Source organism: Hyperoodon ampullatus, assembly GCF_949752795.1.
Source record: "Hyperoodon ampullatus genome assembly, chromosome: 14".
NCBI lineage: Eukaryota > Metazoa > Chordata > Mammalia > Artiodactyla > Ziphiidae > Hyperoodon > Hyperoodon ampullatus.
Genome location: NC_136927.1, coordinates 50,670,169 through 50,684,497, shown reverse-complemented (window position 1 = coordinate 50,684,497; position 14,329 = coordinate 50,670,169). Strand labels below are relative to the sequence as shown.

The 14,329-nt window shown below is 54.6% G+C and overlaps 2 protein-coding genes across 2 annotated transcripts; one reads left to right on the top strand and one right to left on the bottom strand.

The window, feature by feature from the left end:
• Positions 1-211: 211 nt before the first annotated feature.
• CLDN4 (claudin 4) lies at positions 212-1,673 on the top strand (the record flags this gene model as incomplete). The annotated part of the gene is made up of 1 exon (XM_079719293.1): positions 212-1,673. The coding sequence occupies one exon, from the start codon at positions 212-214 to the stop codon at positions 839-841; it is 630 nt and encodes a 209-aa protein (XP_079575419.1). The 3' UTR covers positions 842-1,673.
• Positions 1,674-2,581: 908 nt separating this feature from the next.
• METTL27 (methyltransferase like 27) lies at positions 2,582-6,385 on the bottom strand. Its single transcript, XM_079719190.1, has 5 exons — positions 6,239-6,385; positions 5,558-5,686; positions 5,209-5,344; positions 4,744-4,836; positions 2,582-2,978 (listed from the first exon to the last, which is right to left on the bottom strand). The coding sequence occupies exons 1-5, from the start codon at positions 6,359-6,361 to the stop codon at positions 2,716-2,718; spliced, it is 744 nt and encodes a 247-aa protein (XP_079575316.1). The 5' UTR covers positions 6,362-6,385; the 3' UTR covers positions 2,582-2,715.
• Between the last annotated feature and the right edge of the window lie 7,944 nt (positions 6,386-14,329).

The window sequence follows — 14,329 nt, the reverse complement described above, 5'->3', positions numbered from 1 at the left end:
GAAGGAACTGGTTCTGTTACACTCTTACGCTCGCTGGGTTTGTGCCTCTGAAAGGCATCCGGAGCTGCTCCAACTGGCTTTGCCTCTGGACTTGCTGTGAAAGACCTCCCTGCGAACGCTGAGTGTTCATCCTCGGCACTTGGACACCTACAGCCTCCAGGGCCGGATCCCCACAGCCTTCCAGGTCCTAGACCCCAGCAGACGCTAAGCTATGGCTTCCATGGGGCTGCAGGTGATGGGTATCGCTCTGGCCGTGCTGGGCTGGCTGGGCGCCATACTGAGCTGCGCGCTGCCCATGTGGCGCGTGACGGCCTTCATCGGCAGCAACATCGTCACGTCCCAGACCATCTGGGAGGGCCTGTGGATGAACTGCGTGGTGCAGAGCACAGGCCAGATGCAGTGCAAGGTGTACGACTCGCTGCTGGCGCTGCCGCAGGACCTGCAGGCGGCCCGTGCCCTCATCGTCATCTGCATCATCTTGGCCATGCTCGGCGTGCTGATCTCGGTGGTGGGCGGCAAGTGCACCAACTGCGTGGAGGATGAGAGCGCCAAGGCCAAGACCATGATTGTGGCTGGCGTGGTGTTCCTGCTGGCCGGCTTGCTGGTGTTGGTGCCCGTGTCCTGGACGGCCCACAGTGTCATCCGCGACTTCTATAACCCACTGGTGGCCTCGGGCCAGAAGCGGGAGATGGGTGCCTCACTCTACATTGGCTGGGCCGCCTCTGGCCTGCTGATGCTCGGTGGGGCCTTGCTTTGCTGCAACTGCCCGCCCCGTACCGACAAGCCCTACTCCGCCAAGTACTCTGCAGCCCGCTCTGCCCCAGCCAGCAACTACGTGTAAGGTGCTACTGTTGACTCTTTTCCTTTCGGCTTTGTTTCTCCCTGGACTGAGCTTACTGTGACCCCAAGATGGCCCTGCCAAGCAGGGACTGAGCCAGGCCGTTGGCCAGGAGCCCTCAGCCCCTTCTGGCCCTCTCGGACATTTTCTCAAAGTCACCTCCAACACTAGCAAGGATGGATGGAAAGAGACTCCTGTACCACCCTCCTCGGAATGGCTGTGGATACAGGGGGCTGGCTCCTGCTGGCCCGGACAGCTCAGCCCTGACTTTGCTTGGGCTCTGCCTGAGTGGGTGTTCAGCGGACCATGGGACTATGCCCGTGTTGATCACTGTCTCCTTCTTTGATCCTCCCCACTCCCTCTGCCAGCATCCTCTGGGTGGGTCAGCAAGCACTTGGGCTGTGCCTTGCCCATGGAAACCTGTGGCCACGAGAACGGCTGCCTTGCTCACCCACCTGCCCTTGGAGCATAGTTGCCGAGCAGAGAGTGGACAGACAGGTTTAGAGGGGAGGGGCGGAGGTGCTACAAACTGGTTTGGGTAGTGGCGGGGGTGGGGGCTACAGGTGGCCCAGGCTGCCCACACCCCTTTCTGTCCCTGCCCTGCGGGCTCCGAAGAAGGACCCCGGGCCCCTTGAGACTGGCCACCTCTGGATCCTCGCCCCTGCCAAGGTCATTGGAGAGCCTGGAGAGGCAGGGGGAATGCTCTTTCTCTGGCCCTAACCCCAGGAAGTCCTGGGGCTTTCCCCTGCTGCCACGTGGTTTGTTTTGTAATTTAAACTATTTGTCACGGTAATTGCTATTATTTTCTACAATAAATGGGACCTGTGCACAGGAAGACTGTATCGTTTCTGGTTTCAGCTGTGGAGGTGGAGGGGAGGGCAGGGTTGGAAGCCTGGGCAGGGGGCTAGTGAGGGGCAGGACGACCGTGTGGTGGCCAGGACCAGAAGACTTACAAAACTGGTTTTGGGGAATTGTGAGACATCGAAACTGGCCCCGACCTTTGGAGTCACCTTGCTCAAGCCCTCCATTTGTCAGAGCGTAAAGCCCAGGACCTTAGGGAAAGTGCTGGGAACTGTAGGAGGGAGGAAAGATGAGAACAGCCAGCCCTGGGGGATGGGCCACCTGCCCTCCCCTCCTTTTGTTCCAGCTCTGTCTGGGCCTCCAGGCTGGTCTGCTCACCCCCCAGGTCCCTTCTCCCAGCCTTTGCTCAGGCTGTCTCTGCCCTCAGCCTGGAATGTCCCTTTTCCTTTCTCCACCCTTCTGAATTCTGCTAGTCCCGAAGGCTCAGCTCTGCGCCTCCTCCTCCATGAAGCCTTCCCCTGGCTCCTGTCTGGAGGCGTTATCATCAGCCCTGTTCACATCCCCACCTGGTGCTGGTGTGGACAGTCACCGAGGCCCTTTCACCTGCCCAGCTCTGGGGCAGCCTCCAAGCTACGCCCTGAGCCCCTCAGCTCTGCATTCCGATCCCTTTAGAGATGAGGAAACCGAATCCTGGACACGTGAAAGTGTTTGGCCAAGGCCCAGATGCGTGAGCACGGGTTCCTGGACTGTGAGTTAGAGGGAGAGGGCCCTCCACCCTGGGAGGGGTCAGAGTCACATCTGTGGCCCTATCGTGCCTGGCACAGGGACAGCCAGGGATGGGGTCCCTCTCTGTCCTGTTTCTTCTCTTCTGTCCTCCATAGGGACAGATGTCATTCTTTGCAGGGGTGAGAAAACTGCCGAGCCAGAGTTCTGCTGCCGCTTCTGGGATTCATTTAATAGGCATAGCTCTCCTGAGGGGCAGGGTTGGTGCAGCGGCCTCGTTTTACAGGCAAAGCAGAGGAGGTCCGACGATGGGCCTGGCGAGGCCTCATGGAGGGCCGGAGGCCAGCTGGGGGCTAGGCACTGGGCCTCACTCCCTCAGCCTGGGCTGCCTTCTGCTTTCGGTACAGGTAGACGATGCCGGAGATGAAGCCGTCGCTGTCAGAGGCACCAGGCCCCACCTCGAGCTCGGAGGTGGCCAGTTCCCACTGGTCCACAGGCCAGGCCACAAGGCGTTCCCAAGCCCCGGCCTGCTCCAGCCTGGCCAGGGTGGCCTCCAGCGCCTCTTTGTAACGCAGGTTGGATGGGTTGGTCCTGGTGGTCAGACACAGCAGCCCACCTGGGGAGGGGTGGGGAAGGAGCAGGTGAGTGGGGGAGGGGCAGGAGCCAGGGACAGGAAGGTTGTCCCCTTCCTGCTCACATCCTCAAGGGAGGAAGTTCTCCCAGCTTTGTCCCCGGGCCAGCCTTTCCCATCTCCAAGCCCCTGGTGCTCACTGATCCCTCCTCCAGGAATACCCTCTGCTTCCTCAGCTTACTGGCCTCCTACACACCTTTCAAGGCCCGAGTGTCCTTTATGCTGGGAATTTTTGGCTGAATCCCCTTGACAGAGGGGGCTCCCTTCTCACTGTTCACCCAGCCCCTCTGCTGGAGGATACGGCTGTGTCTGAATGCTCATGGGCTTTGGACCTTGGGCAACTCCCTTCATCTCTTGGAGCTTCAGTTTCCCAGCTTGCAGGGATGGTTACCCTGTCTCACAGGAAGGCCAGCACAGTCAGTAAGCACTGGCTGAATGAATGAATGACCTTGTCACTCCAGGTCTTCTCCAGGCACCTAGCGTATGCCCAGTGTGGGCTCAGATATACCCAGGAGAGACAGGAGTCTGGAAGGCCTCCTGGAGGAGGAGAAGCAGGGTGCTACTGGCGGAGAGGGGCTTCGTGAGAGGAAAGGCTCTGAAGCAGGGGAGCCTGTGACATGTGGGCAGGCAGTCTGGTGGCTGAGGGGACTGGCAAACACAGGCTGGGCGAGGAGGTCTGGTCCTTACTGGTTCAGGTGATGGGAGTTTCCTGTCCTCCTGAGCCTGATCACTACCTCTCTCTCTGATGCCACCAATGTCCCTGCATCTGTCAGCCTCTGTGGTTCCCTGAGGATGAGGCCTGCCTAGACCTGCCTTGACTTAGCCAAAGCCCCTGCTGAGCCCAGCAGGGGTGAAGGGGCAGGGAGCAGATGCAATCTTGCTGTGATGGGGCACCTTCGGGGCTTCTAGATCCTGTCCTGCAGCCAGGTCTGAGCCTCGTGATCCTCACACTCCACCACTCTCCTTTCTACGTGGGACTTCACTGAGGCTGTGTTCCTGCATGGACTGCCCCATTCCAGCTGTCCCAAATGCCTCTCTTCTCTGAATTCTCTGGGCATGGAGCACCCACAGCCTTGTGGGCCCACCTCAGGCTTGGTCTTTTTCCCCTGGCCCCTTTCTGGGGCACGTGGGTTGGGTGTGTACCTTCTCCCCAGGGCAGAAGCAAGCACGGGGCAAGGCACACAGTAGCAGCACACAGTAAACACAACCCTCACCTGCACATCAGCTCCACTTGTGGAGTTTATAGAAAAGCACTCATATCTATCATCTCACCTGAGCAGCCCCATTTCACAGATGAGGAAACTGAGGTCACGCAAGAGAGACTCCCCCTAAGTTAGTGGGGAAGCTGGAAGATGAGTTAACTAAACGGAGCCCCTACTATGTGCCAGGACTGAAACACAGGCCTTACAGACACTACTTGACCCAATTCTCACTGCAATCCTACGGGGAAAGGACTGTGCCACTCTGCTTATTGATGAGGAAATAGAGGCTGGAGAGGAGAGAGGAATTGTTTCCGGTTTCCCAGTGGATAAGAGGCAAGCTGGCAACCTGCCTGCCCTGCCTGTTTGCCTGGGTCTGTTGATGGTGGCAGCTGAGGCCGAGCCTGGGCCGGCAGCTGTGGCTGGGATGCTAGGCTGTGTGACCCTGGGCATAACCCTACTCTCGCTTGGCCTGAGGCTTTCTGAGGCTTGTGTCTGTGGGTGTGGAAAAGGGAAGGTACCTGCGTGTGGCTGGATGGGCTGCTTCTCACCTGGCTTGGTAACCCGCAGGAGCTCAGGTACGGCACTGCAGGGCACCTGGCCGTCACTGAGGGCGCCCACCATCAGCACCGCGTCGAAGGTCCCTGTGTGGAGGTGCGGATGTGGTGTGGTGGTTTGTCTTCAGTGTGGCCTCAGACCACACTGGAGGATGGTGCGCATGATGGGGCCTGGGGAGGGACCAGGGCTGCCACTGGTGTCTGTGGGACCCAGATCCCGTGGGGGACATGGCAGATGTGGCCCAGTCCTGGACTGAGGTCAGATCATGGGACGGAAGTTTCAGAAAAAGCGTCTCAGTGAGGGATTGGGGGGCTCGAAAAGAGAATAGGACTCAGTGTGGGAGGGGGCTTGTGGAGGGCTAGGCAAGGGGGATGGAGTCTTGGCAAAAGAAAGGGGCTCCATCAGGTGGGCTTGGTCAGAGGGTGTGCCTTGGGGTGCTGAAGGGGGAGGGGGAGTACCTTCAGAGCTGGGTAGAGGCTCCTGACCCAGGGTGCAGAGGCTGAGGCGCTGGTAGAGGCCACGGGCCCGGGCCTGTTCCAGCATCCCTGGGCTCCCATCCACCCCATGCAGCTGAAGGAAGCCCCGAGCCTGCAGCTGGGGTGGGGGGACCCAGTCACAATTCATACCTGCCACCTCTCAGTTAGGTCCCTGCACCTCGGGGAGGACAGTGGTCCCTGCAGTGGATGTAGCCCAAGTGTTTGGAACCAGTGAGTCTGAGCAGGGAGGCGGGGATCTGGGGCCTGGGGTAGTAGGAATTTTGAGCAAGTGGGGGCTGAAGGGAGGGCAGGGGATCTAGGGTGGTCTCACCTCTGCAGCCACTAGGCCAGTACCACAGGCCACGTCCAGGATCAGGGCAGCATGGGGTGGACCTGGAAGGGCTTGGGTGAGGCAGTCCACTGCGAGCTGGGGAGCGCGGTACTGCAGGGCGGCCACGTCCTGGGGACAGAGTGCTGCACCAACTGCCACCCCGTGCCCCAGTGTTTGGGGGACCTCCTTTTGGGTGGTCTAGGAGTCAGCCCGGCCAAGCTGTGTGTGTTGGGGGCCCAGGGCCTGCTGGGACTACAGTGAGGGGAGAACCAGGTATGAGGTGCTTTCCTCTGTCAAGGGGCAGGGACTGGAGAGTAGCCATCAGCCCACTGCTGGGGTCTTTTCTGTGGGCCTTGGCATGGCTCTCTGCTTAGTTCATAGTGACCCCTCAGTGGCACCTCCGCCTGGACTGCAGTCCCAGGGTGGGGACGTCTTGGCCCCTGATCTCTAGGGTCTGCCAGTCTGGAAGATGGGGCTGGTGAGAGGGCAGGGCCACTGTGGATGCACTGAAGAGAAGCCAGTCCCAGAAGAGACAGGACTGCAGGGCTGCACCCAGGTCTTACTTCCCTCTCACATTCGTTGCCCTGGGATGATGCAAGGCTCACTATTCCGGCTTTACAGACACGAAAACTGAGGCCGGGTGAGCGGATGGAAGCAGAAGTGAGGACCCGGCCGGTTTACCTGGTCATAGTCCGGAGCCCATTGGTCATAGAAGTGAAGCTTGTGGGCCAGGTCGGTGATGCCATGCGAAGCCCCCACTCGCGCCCGCACCTCGGGCAGGCTCCGGCCCTCTTCCAGAGCCATCCTCCTGTGGGACACGGCTTCCGTGTCCTGAAGCCCACCTCAGTCTCACCTCCCTCCCACCCATCATGCCCAGCAGAGGAGGCTGTCAGGAGGGGGCCTCTCCCGGCCACCGGCACAATGCAATCCCATTTCACTGGGGGTGGGGGTGGGAACACTGAGCGCAGGGAGGACGAGGCTGGACACCTGGGGGCTCAGGGCTGCTGGAAGGGGTGTTCCCCGCGGCGGGAGGGAGGACCTGCCCCACCTCCTTGTCGGCCACCGCGAGCGGGATTCCAGGGCGGAAGGGCCCCTTAGGCGGTAGGGGTTCAGAACTCACCACCAATCTGATCCGCCAGCGGGGTGGGTGGGCGCTGGAACTCGCGGAAGGGCCGGTACGCGAGCCTGGCCACGCCCCCACCTCCCTCGATGATTGGTTTTCTGCTAAGAGAAAATGCCCAATCAGAGGAAAGCGCTGGCAACTCGCCCCCACCTCCACCACCAGCCAATGAGTTCAAGGTTCTTGGCCCGCCTTCAGTCCGGGAAGATCCCAGGATCTTGTTGAGAAGTTTGGAAGGTATCTGGGTTGAGTAATGTTCTCTGTGCCCTCCGGACTCCTGACGTCCTTTATGCTTCTCCAAAGCATGAGCTTTTAGGCATCAGCCTTCATTTTTAGAACAGTCACCAAGATCCATGCAAGGCTGTCCAGTAGAACTTTCTTTGGTGATGGAGATGTTTTATAAATACACGCTGTTCAAGTGGCTGCTGAGCGCTTGAAATGTGCCTAGTGCTGCTGAAAACAAACATTATAGGTTGGGACTTGAAGCGAGTCGCACTTCAGATGGGACTTGAACCCACCATCTCTGGCTTAGGAGGGGACTTGAACCCACAATCTCCCTGGTGAAATCACATACCTGGTCTCAGGACTTAATGAAGCTCAGGTTCTTTATGTGTTGTTGCGGAAGGAATTCAGCAAGAGGCAAAGTGATAGGTAAAAAGTAGACTTCCTGAGAGTGATACATACTCCACAGACAGAGTGTGGGCCATCTCAGAAAGTGACAGGTTGCCCTGAAATATGGGGAGGTTAGTTTTTTTGGGCTGGATAATTTCACACGCTAATGAGTAGGGGGAATAGTCTAACTATCTTGGAGAAGGGGTGGGGATTTAATGGTTGTGCCCTGCCCCCTTCCTTCCTGTCTCAGCATTGAGGAATGAATTTTAAAATTTATTTAAATAATTGAAAAAGCCATCTGTGGCTAGTGGCCTCCGAGTTGGACAGAGCAGGGAGACTTGCTACTCAAAGTATGGTCCACAGACTTGCAGCACCTGCCGTCAGCATCATTAGCTTGGGTTGCTCCAGGGGAGGACCTTAGGGGAAATGCAATTGTTAGAAATGCAAATTTGTTACAAATGCAAATTCTTGAGTCTTATCCCAGGCCTATCGAATCTGAATCTGATTGTGGGGGGATGGAGTGGTCATAGGGCCCAGGGATCTGCTTTTTAACAAACTCTCCGGGTGATTTCTATGCAGCTGAGTTTTCAGAAGCACTAGCCTAGAGAACCCTCGTAGGGGATCGAAGTGTGGGCAGGCAGTTTGGGAGACTGTTGCGGTTAGCCAGGCAGGAGATTCATGTGCAGGGTTGATGGTGCCATTCATAGTGGGGGAACCCAGGAAGAGGAGTAGGTTTGGGGTGAAGAGGATACTAACAGTTTGGGAATGTTGACTTTGAGATGTGTACTTGAAGATGTCTACTTGATGCCAGAGTCTTGAGCTCAGGAGAGAAGCCAGGCTGGAGACAGATTCAAGGTCATGAGTACAACCTGTGGTGACTGAAGCATCTGGCACAGGTGAGATTGCTCAGAGAAGAGAAAGGGGAGGGGAGAGGCCTCAGGATCCAGCTTGAGGACCTCCAACACTTCGGTGTGGCAGAGTGTAAGGAGATCGGTTAGGAGGTCCCCAGAGAAAGAGAACCAGGAATGCTTTTCTGGACAGAAGAGAAGCCATTTTGGCCTAAGCCATTTTGTGATCTAAGCCTGGCCACAATGCTTGCCCTTGAACAGGTCTCAGTAACCAGTGATCTTAAAGGAACAAAGGAATGCAGGAACAGGGAAAAGGCAGTGAGACAATAGTGCAGTGATCAAGCAGAGTCCTAGTTCATCCTCAAAGGATATACATAATAATATATCTTTGAGTTCTGTGGGAACTAAGGCCCCCACCCAAGTGGAGGACGATGATGATGTTGATCCTCCTGACTTCAATCAACTAAAGCTTGGACTCTGTGGGCCTTTGCTCCAATTCTATGCTGAATTCTCCTCTGCTCAGGCCCCTTCATGAATATGCATATACCGTTAGCTTAAAACTTCCCCAATTTTGCCGTTCAGGGAGGTGCTGCTTTGGGAAAGATCCCAGGTGTCCTCCTTACTTGCTGCAGGTAATGAATCCTTCCTTCTTCCTATCTTTGGCTTGGTTGTGTCTTTTGTCTCAACACCCACCAAGAGGTGAACCCAGTTTTCAGGTAACAAGAGGAGCGTCTAGCAGTGTTGAAGAAAACCCCGAGAAAGTAAGGATGCCAAGAACAGAGTGTTTCAAAAAGATGGGGGGGGGGCGGGAAAAAGGACTTTCCTGGTGGTCCAGTGGTTAAGACTCGGTGCTCCCAATGCAGGGAGCACAGGTTTGACCCCTGGTCAACGAACTAAGATCCTACATGCCACATGGTGTTGTCAAAAAAAAACACACAAAAAAAACTGCGAAACAAAAAGATGGGGGACGGCCAACATTGCCCAATGTGCTGGTAGGTGGTGTAAAATGAGGCTGAAGAATTGAGCCCTGGATGTAGGGACATGGAGACTTTTGGTGGCTGAGGTAGACCCTGATAGTGCACACTAGTTACCAAGTTTGCCTCTTGTCCCTGAGTTAGACTACACATCCCAGCTTCCCTTACCTGTAGGTGTGGCCGAGTGGCCAAATTCAGGCCAATAAACTGTGGGTGGTGGTGAAGTGCTCCATTTACAGACCTGGACCATAAACGCCTCCTATAAATCCTCTATGGAGTGGGCTCCAAGGATCTTGTTGTTTATCCATTCTATATATAATAGTTTACATCTGCAAATCCCAAACTCCCAACCCATTCCTCCCCTCCCCCTGTCCCCCTTGGCAACCACAAGTCTGTTCTCTATGTCTGTGAGTCTGTTTCTATTTTGTAGATAAGTTCATTTGTGTCATATTTTAGATTCCACATATAAGCGATATCATATGGTATTTGTCTTTCCCTTAATGAAACAGTAGGGAAGGGGGCAGGGCACAACCTTTAAAAGAATGACATAGCCATTGAGGATATGACACAAACTGGTGAGAACCAACTAGGTTCAAGATGGCAGAAGGGGCTTCCCTGGTGGTGCAGTTGTTGAGAGTCCGCCTGCCGATGCAGGGGACTCGGGTTTGTGCCCCGGTCCGGGAGGATCCCGCATGCCGCAGAGTGGCTGGGCCCGTGGGCCATGGCCACTGAGCCTGCGCGTCCGGAGCCTGTGCTCCGCAATGGCAGAGGCCACAGCAGTGAGAGGCCAGTGTACAGCAAAAAAAAAAAAAAAAAAAAAAGATGGCAGAAGATTCGACTACCAGTAGAACTTGAGCCTCACTATATACTCATTGTAATTCATTAGCATATGCTAAATGACACATCCACAGGCACCATGACAGTTCTGAGGCCAACCATAAAAGAAAAGTGAGTGGGGCCCAATTCCTGGAAATCTCCTCCCCTTCTCCAAAATAGTTGGAATAATCCTCCAACTCATTAGCCTGTGAAATTACCCATCCCATAAAAACTAAGCACCCCATATTTCGGGGCTCTTGCCTTCTGAGATGGTCCACACTCTGTCTGTGGAGTGTGTTTCTCTCTAAATAAATCCACTTCTTACCTATCACTTCGTCTCTCACTGAATTCTTTCTGCGATGAGACATCAAGAACTTGAGCTTTATTAAGTCCTGAAACCAGGCGTGTGATCTCAATTAAAAGACAGTGGGGGGCTTCCCTGGTGGCGCAGTGGTTGAGAGTCTGCCTGCCGATGCAGGGGACACGGGTTCGTGCCCCCGTCCAGGAAGATCCCGCATGCCGCAGAGTGGCTGGGCCCGTGAGCCATGGCCGCTGAGCCTGCGCGTCCGGAGCCTGTGCTCCGCAACGGGAGAGGCCACAGCAGTGAGAGGCCTGCGTACCGCAAAAAAAAAAAAAAAAAAGACAGTGGGTTCTGGCTGGGTTAGAGTCCCAGCCCATGGGTTCAAGTTCCAATCTGAGTTTAGGCTGGGTTTGAGTCCCGGCACCTGGGTTCAAGTCCCAAGCCGAGGTGCACAGTTTCATTGACTCAGAAAGAAACTTTGACCTTCCCCCTTACTGCCTAAATCATTTAGATAGAGGGGCTGTTCCTGGAATAGAGCTATCACCAGAGGTATCTGCAAAGAATGTGGGCGAGGTGTGGTGGGAGGAAATTCTAGGAGGGGTCTAGAGATCAGAGTCCACTCTGTATCCCATTGTCTCTGCTTGGTTCAGGAACATCTGTTTACCAAACATTTACTTTTCTATCTGTGTCAACTGCCTTCCTCCTTTCTGAAATTCCAACCCCCCACCCTAACATCCTCCTTTGTCTTTAGCTGAAGATGATATTTAAGGTGAGTGTTTCTGCCATTTTGGCAAGTTAATCAGTTTTCCTGGGTCTCTTCCATGAATGCATGTTATTACATTTTGTTTGGTTTTCTCCTCTTAATCTGTCTCATGTCAATTTAATTCTTAGGTCAGCCAGGAGAACCTAGAAGGGTAGAGGAAAATTTCTTCCTCCCCTGAAACCGAATCCCCCTGAAACTGAGCTCTCCTGCCAAGTTTATGATTAACCTCTATCCAAAATGTTATTCTCTTTCTTGTCCTGCACCTGTTCCCCTCAGGATTGAGGAGTATCAAAGTAAAGGGGGGAATGAAACCCTCCTGAGTACAAAAGCCTCTCTGTGTTGCCCAGTTCCTGTTTATAGAAAACGGCTTTTGTCTCTTAGGCCTTCTCTGAGTTCCAAAGAGCAGGCACAAGCATTACTTTTTAGGGAAGTGAGGGAATGCGGAAACAAAGAAAAAGCAGTTAAGTGAGAAAATGACAGTAATTCAGTGATAAAACAGACTCCTAGTTCCTCTTCAAGGAATATATTGACATAACCTTCTGACACATACCTTGGTGTTGTTCTGCAGGAAGTAAGGCCCTCACCAAGGTGGAGGATGGTGACTACATGCTGAGTATAATCAGTAGATCCCAAACCAGTTGGTCAGAACCGGAAGGTTGATGATGTTCCTGGAACACCATCCTGTTACCTCACTACCAACCAACCAGAAGAAAATCATGCACTCTGCAGCCCTCACCCCAAGCGTTGCCTTTAAAAACCCTTCCCTGAGGACCGTCGGGAGGTTCAGGTGTTTTGAGCACAAGCCACACATTCTCCTTGCTGGGCTCTGCAATACATGCTGTACTTTCCTTGACCACAACTCCTTGTCAGTAAACTGGTTTTGCTTCACGTGGGCGAGCAAACCCAAGTTTGGTTCGATAAAACCCTGACACCAGCCAAGATCCAAACCCCAGTCTGTCTTAGTCTAAAGCTGTACCAAGAACATGCTGTGAACCCGTTGTGTTCAGCTGCAAATAACAGAACACCTGTATAGCTGTGGCTTAAACAGAGAGGGATTTACGAGTCTCAGACAGGAAGCTGAGACTGGGCAGCATGGTCTGGGGCTCAGTTATGCCATCAGGGACCCAGGCTCTTATCCTCTTTCCTCTTCTGCCACCTTTTGCATGGAGACCTTTGTCCTCATGTCTGTCACCTTGTCACAGCTGCTACACCTCCCAGTAGGACAAAGGAGAAAGGGCAAAAAGCTAGACCAGCTGAGCTTACTCTGTTTATTCCAATAAACAAAAGCTTTATTGGAAGCCCCTCTCCATGACTTCTGCATCATCTTATTGGCCAGACTGGGTCACATGGCCACCCCTGAATCATCGCTGGAAGGTGAGTGGGAAGTGGGGCTGGAGATGGGAGCTAGCTCAACCAGCTGATGTCTGGGCCCTATCTCTGCAGCCTCATGTTCCATTTAGGTCAATAAATATTTATCGTGCACCTTCTGTTTGCCAGGTCCTGCACAGGGCACTGGAGGCAGTCATAGAGATGAATCAGAAGTAGCCCCCACTCCACCCTGTTCTAGTGGAGGAGGTAAGGCTGGGGTGTCTTCTCCTACCCTCCACATCCAGGACCACTGCTTTGTCTGGGGTGGGGGTGGATGGGTGCTATGATGTTGAGGAATGTCACTGTGGGGAGTGACCCTTCAAGTAAGGTGGATGCCCCAGTAAAGGCAGTCCTGTTGGACCATCTGAGGGTGGCTTGGGTTGTCCCAGGAGAGGCCCTGGTTGGGGAGAGGGTCCCGGGGGCCCTGCCTATCCGATCTGTCCTCGTAGGCCCTCAGTGGTGTCCTGCTCACCAACCAGGGCGTGCAAGGTGTGTGGGCACCTGTAGCTAAGGCTCCTGCTGGAGGATGAGACTTGCCATGTAAGACACTGGTAAGGGTGCTGGTGGCCTCTGGACACCGCTTTGCTCCCCCCAGCCGTGGACCCCAGGCCCCACAGACTTCTCTCTCCACAACCCACTACATTCCTTCCCCTCCGGAGCCCAGGAATCTGTCCCAGCCTCGGGGTGAGAGGCCTTTCTCTGACCTATCACATTTCTGTCTCCTCTAAGTCAGTCTTCTCAAGTTTCTGTAACTTTTGCCAAACACCATCTTCCCCCCGGGCAGTGGATAACACTGGGTCCCGCAGCTGTCAAAATGGGGGAAAGGATCAGGTAACAGAAAATAGTTTTGGAGTGAGAAAGGGGTCGCTATGATCTCGGGTGGCCTCGGCCTGCAGCGGCTTGAAGCAGGGTTTCGGTTCCTGGCCAGAGACTGAGATCTGGCCACGGCAGTGAGAAAGCTGAATCCAAGCCACTAGGCCACCAGGGACCAGGGGCCAGTGACAAGGCCCTGGCCTGTCAGCTGCGTAGAGATGAATTTCCACATAGAGATGGAAAGTAGTGAAACAAGAAAAGTGTTTATTAGGAGGAAATAGGGTACATGTGGATAGACACATGGGTGGGCTCAGAGAGCGAGTGACACTCATGGCAGTTTGAATCACTCTTACGGGGCATTTTTTCTGGGTTTCTTTTGGCCAATCATCTTGCTTTGCCTGGTTCTGAGTCCATATTTGGTATATCTCAGGGTCCTCCCCTGTGTGCACACACATCTTTTAGCCAAGATGGATTCCAGCGGAGAGGCTTATGGGTAGGTTGACATCACTTATTATGAGGTGACGCCCCCTCCTTTTTGACCTCTGAGGAGCCTTTCTGTGCACGTGTAGTCTGGAAGGTCTCCTTGACCTCGAGAATGAGAAGCATGTGGTCTCTGTCTTTTATCTGGGCGGGTCCCAGCTCTCCTCTGCTCCTGCTGTTTTGGAGGATCTGTCCACAGCAGACAAACTCTAGCTGCTCAGCCTGGGGCCCGTCTATCTCCTGCTTCAGTCATAGCAGCTGTTCATGTTCCAAAGCTATTGTCGGATCTCAGATGTACAAAGGCCAAGGGTTGCCGGTGGTGGAGGAGAGGCCAGAGTCATCCTGTGGCCAGAAGGAGTGGACAACGGCGAGGGCATGATGGGGCAAGACCTGGCAACGCCAACGGGCATGAGTTCTGGCGGGAGGCACGACTTTCAGGGCATCAGGTGTGTGAGGGTGGGGTGTGTGCATGTGTGAGTATATGGGGGTCAGTTGGGATGTTTCTGAATGCAAGTGTCAGAAACCCAAACCCACCCGAGGCAGTGTTAACAGTAGGGGTTTGCTATTTCCTCTTACAGGAAGTCCGGCGGTCACCAGAGCCAAGGCTGAGCCTACTGATTTCACTAAGGACCCAAACTCTATTCTCTGGTTTGCCATGCTGTACGTTTGCTCTGTTG

What these genes read in the sequence shown, in the direction of transcription:
- METTL27 (XM_079719190.1), bottom strand. Translation starts at nt 6,361, where the DNA reads ATGGCTCTGGAAGAGGGCCGGAGCCTGCCCGAGGTGCGGGCGCGAGTG. An exon ending in GCCTCTACCCAGCTCTGAAG is followed by an intron (nt 4,837 to 5,208) that starts GTACTCCCCCTC and finishes ACCTCCACACAG; the next exon opens with GGACCTTCGACGCGGTGCTG. An exon ending in CCTGCGGGTTACCAAGCCAG is followed by an intron (nt 2,979 to 4,743) that starts GTGAGAAGCAGC and finishes ACCCCTCCCCAG; the next exon opens with GTGGGCTGCTGTGTCTGACC.